General features: G+C 52.4%; 1 protein-coding gene across 1 annotated transcript in view; it reads right to left on the bottom strand.

Annotated features, from left to right (window-relative positions):
- Positions 1 to 2,694, bottom strand: part of Cfap73 (cilia and flagella associated protein 73) — a 7,468-nt gene extending 4,774 nt beyond the window's left edge. The window contains exons 1-4 of the mRNA XM_048785671.1: positions 2,509 to 2,694; positions 1,076 to 1,181; positions 329 to 433; positions 3 to 41 (exon numbers count right to left, since the gene is read on the bottom strand). Of these exons, the coding sequence (XP_048641628.1) occupies positions 3 to 41; positions 329 to 433; positions 1,076 to 1,181; positions 2,509 to 2,564 (306 nt within the window). The 5' untranslated portion in view covers positions 2,565 to 2,694. The remainder of the gene's footprint in view (positions 1 to 2; positions 42 to 328; positions 434 to 1,075; positions 1,182 to 2,508) is intronic.
- Positions 2,695 to 5,812: the final 3,118 nt, after the last annotated feature.

Raw genomic sequence — 5,812 nt, 5'->3', positions numbered from 1 at the left:
GCCGCCCGTTGCAGCGCGCGGCCGCGCCGGATCTCGGCGTCCTGGGGAGCGGGACCCGCGACCCATGCGACTCGGGAACTTGCGGAGCTGGAGCTCGCCGCCGTCTCCTCCTCGCCCCGATACGCACGCTGAGCCACCAAGGGTGACAAACACCCGCCCGCGGGCCAAGTTCGGCCCAATCTCAGATTTGGGTCCCTCGCCCCTCCCCCTCCTCTCAGGCTGTCCCTTTTGCGTTACTAAACCCATCCTTTTACTTGTGTGGACCCCTGGCCCCTGTTGGGTTGTACGGTGTGGGTCCCTGTGACTTCCCCCAGCCGTCGCCACCTACCTGCAGGAACTTGTCAAAGCGGACAAAGGACCCCTTGAGCTGCTGCTCTTTCTGTGCCAGCTCTGCCCAGCGCTGTTCCAGGGCTGTCATCGCGGTGTGGAACTCCTGGGGGTGAGGAGCGGAGTGGCTCTGAGTTTGGGGATTCAAGTCATCCGATGCTTTCAGTTCACACTTAACCCCTCGGATCCACTGTCCCTGCTTGGATCTGGCCACCGCTCCCCCGCTCCAGGAAGAAGCCCAAACACCCTCCTGTAGCCTGAAAGCCTGTGTCCCTACCCTGCCTGGTCTCAGCCTCTCCTCCTGAAACTGTCATCCAGCCACTTGGTCATCTGTGCTTTTTCCTTGCCTCCCTGTCTTTGCATAGGATGGTCCCTTTTGCCTGTTTCTTTCCCCACCTCCCGAACCCATCTCCCCTTGCTGAATAAGCCCGCTTGCCCCTCTGCGAGTCCCAAGACCTTTCTCCAGGAAGTCCTCCTTGACTTCCTCTGGGCTCCGACGGCCTCGGCCCAGTGCTCCCCCTCCCAACGATCCCCATCTGGTCACTTGTCTCTTTTCCTCTCTAGACTGTAAGCCTCCTGAGGGCAGGGACTGTGATAGCACTCCAGATCCCAGCCCAATACCCAGCACGCAGTAGGTGCTCAGTGCACCCACAACCGCTCTCACTTGATTCTCCTCTTGACAGAAGAGGAAGGCAAGGCTCAGGATGGGGACGTGCCTGGTCCGAACAGTCTCCCAGAGGAAGCTCACCTCCCTCTGGGCCTGCAGACCCCGGTCTGCAGCTGCCAGCTCTTTCCTCTTCTCCAGGAGGCACAGTACGGGTGGGAAGTGGTCCACACTCTCCTCCAGTGTCTTCCTAGAGGGGCTCGAGAAGGAGGTGGAGGTCAAGGAGGCAAAAATCAGGGCTCCTCAATTCCACCCTCGAGCCCAGATGTTCCCGCCAGCCACCACTGGCTACTGAATTCTTCACTCATTGGGCGGGTTGACCTGAGCGCCCACTGTGTGTCAGGACTGCTCTTGGTGCTGGGGCCACTGCAAAGAAGACAAAAAAGAAAGTCCCTGCCGCCCCCCCCCCCAGGAGCTGGAATTCTCCTGGGGCACAGAAGATCAAGCTAATCAATTATAGTACTGGTAGGGCATGGCAGACCCCAAGGTGACAATGTAAGCAGACTAGGGGAACTTCGACAGGGAGTCAGGAAATCCCTCTGCGGAGGGGACAGTGAAACGGGGTGGGGGGTCCCAGAGGAGGGAGCAGGCCCTGTGGAAGTCTCCAGGGGACAGAGTCCAAGACAGCCATGCCAAGACCCTCAGGGAAGGGATGGTGGGAGGCGGTGAGGCCAGAGAGAAGAGCCAGGAGGTGGGAGGCGGGGATTGAGAGCAGAGAGGTGCCCAGGGCAGGTTGCAGCGGGTCACGGTGAGGGAGGACTTTGGCTGGACCCTGAGTGGGATGGGAGCCAGGAGGGGCTTTGAGCAGAGAAGAATCTCCTGTGGCTGTTGTGAAAAGAAAAAAGAAAAAGAAGAAACTTGGTGCAGAGCTGCAGGAGCCCAGTGACCAGCTCCGGAGATTCTGCAGAGAATGCAGTGGGTCAGGGAGGGCTGGGGAGGGCAGGAGGGCACTAGCTGAGAGCAGGGCAGATGGAGGGCCTAGGGGGTGACCTCAGTGGGTGAGGAATGGTGTTTGAGGGAAGGCTGTGGGGCCAGCAGGTGGGGTGGGGGACCAGCTCCCTCCTGGGCCGAGCTCCGGGGTGACCCTGTTAGACCCAGTCAGGGAACTGGCCAAAAGTAGCAGGGTCCAGGTGACCTGCTCTCCCAGAGGGGCTAGACTAAGGTTTCATTTGGCAAGGGTTGCCCACTGTGATCTGGGACACCCCCACCGACCCATTTTGCAGATGCTAGGACTGAGGTTGGGACACTCGGTGGCACTGGCCAACTCAATGCAGGCACTCCTCCCCAAAACGCAGTTTCCCGGTGGGGGAGCAGCTCAGGGGTCACCTCCCTTCCTCCCCACCTTGGGGCAAAGGATTTAATGCCTGAGCCCTGGCGGAAGTCGCGGTTCCTCTGAGAACCTCAGCTTCTTCTTTCTCACTGTGAACTGTCCAGAGGAACGGGGACCCAGGGGCTGGGGGAGCAGGCGTGGGCCACCCGCCCACCGCTGCCTTCCTCCCTGTCTGCGTCACACTCACTGGGACAGCTTCTCCTGCAAGACCAGCCGGAAATAGTCCTCCCAGGGCACTGCCATCGTCCCCGCGCTCGCTCGCCTCGCTGCCTTTGAACCTGCTGGAGTCTTGCAGGAGCCTACGAGGCCCTGGGAACGCGGCCGCGCGCTCAGGACTCCCAGGAGGCAGTGGCCGAACGGGCCCTGGTTGCCTGGGCAACCAACGACACAACATTCCATTGCCAGGCTGCGGCCAGGGGAACCCGCCCTGGGAGAGGGAGGAAGGGAGGGGCGGAGGCGGGAGGCGCTCCCCCCACCCAGCTCCTCCACCTCGGGTGCAGTGGGGAGGGGGGTCCTCCACCAAGTTGTTGCCAAGGGAGGCCGGCGTGGGGGCGCACGCCTGTCATCCCAGCGTCTTGGGAGGCTGAGGCAGGAGGATCGCGAGTTCAAAGCCAGCCTAAGTAATTTAGTGAGGCCCTGAGCAATTTAATGAGACCCTGTCTGTAGATAATAATTAAAAAGAGCTTGGGATCGGTAGTAAAGTTCCCCGCAATCAATTCCCAGTACTGAAAATGAATCAATAAATGAATAAAATATAAAACGGGCTGGGGACGCCGGCTCAGTGGTAGAGCGCCCCTGGGTTCAATCCCCAGTACTGAAATAAAAAGAATTTGCCACACTGGCCAAACCTCTTCCCGGATGGGTGGGCCTGGGCCTCACTAATGTGCCTGTGTGTCCACTCAACCATCCAAAAGAATGTTAGGGTTTAAAAAATAAATAAAATAAATAAATAAAAATGGCTGGGATGTAACTCAACATCCTGGGTTCAAACCCTAGTATAGCAAAACAGACCTAATAATAATAATAATAATAATAATAATAATTTTATTTTTGAGCATTTTGCATTGATTTGCACATATTTTCTTTCTGCATGATCTGATGTCAAGCTATAATAAGATACATGATCTCATTTTTTCTCTCATTTTTTTGTACTGGGATTGAACCAGGGGCACTTTACCACTTAGCCATATCCCAACCCATTTCACAGTCTTGCTAAGTTGCTGAGGGTCTCACAAAGGTACTGAGATAGGCCTCAAGTTTGCGATCCTCCTGCCCCAGCCTCCCAAGTCTCTGGGATTACAGATGTGCACCACTGTACCTGGCTCATTTTTTTTTCTTAAATAAAAATTGGAGGTATGATGTACATGTAATAAAATTCACTTTTTCTACATATGGTTCTTCGGGTTGAGGCAAATGCATAAAATTGTGTAACCACCATCCCAATCAAGATAGGAAACATGTCCATCGTCCCTAGAAATCCTGTGCCTGTTTGTAACCTACCCAGCTTTTGGCAACCACAAGGCTTGTTCCCTGTCCTTGACAGTTTCTTCTTTCTCGAAATATCATAGGTGGGCTTACACACGGGGTAGTCCCTTGTGTCTGTCTTCCTTCAATTAGCAATATTCATTTGGTATTTGTCAAGCAGAGACACAAATCGTAAGTCCATGATTTTTCATTGCTGAGTAGTATTTATTCTACAGTTTCTTGATTCTTTCCTCAGATGGAGGACAGCTGTGTTGTTTATGGTTCTAGGCAAAAGCCAATACACCCTGCATTGATGTACAGGTTTTGTGTGAACATAAATTGTCATTTCCCTTGTGTGAGTACGTAAGAGTAGAATTATTGTTGACTTGTCTGTTGAGTGTATTTTTAACGGTATCAAAAACTGCATGTAATCCCAGCAGCTCAGGAGGCTGAGGCAGGAAGGTTGCCAGCCTCAGCAACTTAGTGAGGCCCTCAGCAACTTAACGAGACCCTATCTCATAATAAAAAATAGAAAGGACTGCGGATGTGGCTCAGTGGCTAGATGCCCCTGGGTTCAATTCCTGTTACAAATAATAATAATAATAACAACAACAACAACAACAACAACCAAAGAAACTGCAAATGGTTTATCAGAGTGGGTCTACCATTTTTTTTTTCCTGTTTTCTCTTTTGCAGTGCTGGGGATTGAGCCAGGGCCTTGGCTTGGGTGGTATGTATCTATAGTCCCGGCTTCTTGGGAGGCTGGCACAGGAGGCTCCCCTCAGGGTGGGTGTGGTTTGAGGCCAGCCTTGGCAACATTGCCAGACCAAGAAAGGAAAGAAGGAAGGAAGGAAGGAAGGAAGGAAGGAAGGAAGGAAGGAAGGAAGGAAGGAAGGAAGGAGGGAAGGAAGGAAGGAGGGATAGACCCAGCCAGGGCTTAGCTCTTGTAGACACTGGCTCCTCCCCTGAGCTAGGCCCAGGCCCTATATGGGAGGAGCTTAATTGGCCTTATGTTCATTTCTAGGGTTTGGCAACACATTATTCCACAAAAAATAGAATAAATATATTGATGATTGAAGCAGAGGATGGCGTTACAGAAATGGAGGGGCTTGAAGAAAGGGCAAAGAGAAATACAAAGCACCCTGGCCATTCAAAACTCCTTTCCTTCCAAGGCAGGGAGACAGGCTCGGAAGACCCCCTGAGCCAACGTTAGGTTATTTCAGGTGACTTCTTTTGTGTAGGGATTAAAGCAGCAAAACTTCATTACAGTGTCCGTGGACACTGGCCTGTTTGGGAAATTTAACTTGCTATCTCTCTAATCCTAATTTCTGGGAAGGTCAGATAAACTGCTTAATTTCATGACTCCATTTTGATTTTTAGTTTGGTCTGTGCAGGAGCTGAGTTCCATGCCATGGCCTTCAGTCGTTTGTGTTTAACAGTTTTTATGTCCCTCCTGCACCCCTGGCAACCACGCATTTGTATAGTTTTGTCCCCTCAAGAATGATATAGTCTGGTTGATGGTGCACACCTGTCATCCCCGCCGCTTGGGAGGCTGAGGCAGGAGGATCACAAGTTCAAAGCCAGCCTCAGCAAAAGAGAGGCCCTAAGCAACTCAGTGAGACCCTGTCTCTAAATAAAATACAAAATAGGGCTGGGATGTGGCTCAGGGGTCGAGTGCCCCTGAGTTCAATCCCCCGTACTAAAAAAATAAATAATAAAAAAGATAAAACGATCTGAGATGAAGCTGAGTAGTGAAGCTCCCCTGGGTTCAAATCTCAGTCCAAAAGGAAAAAAAAAAAGTGTTATATAAATAGAATCATACAGTATATATGGGGGTTTTTTGGTTTTTGATTTTTTCTTTTTTTCAGTGCTGGGGATAGGACCAGGCTCACCCTCTCCAGGCCAGCGCCACCCGGAGCTCAGCCCAGCCTGCCCACATCTCACCCTGTTCCAGTTGGGTTATTTTTCTGTGCTGAGTTTTGAGATTCTCTCTGTGAGAATTCTTTATATGTTCTAGACACCTATCA

The sequence above is a fragment of the Marmota marmota genome, unplaced genomic scaffold (genome assembly GCF_001458135.2).
Source record: "Marmota marmota marmota unplaced genomic scaffold, marMar, whole genome shotgun sequence".
NCBI classification, from domain to species: domain Eukaryota; kingdom Metazoa; phylum Chordata; class Mammalia; order Rodentia; family Sciuridae; genus Marmota; species Marmota marmota.
The sequence above is the reverse complement of the archived record's forward strand: the minus strand, read 5'-3'. Positions and strand labels throughout refer to the sequence as shown.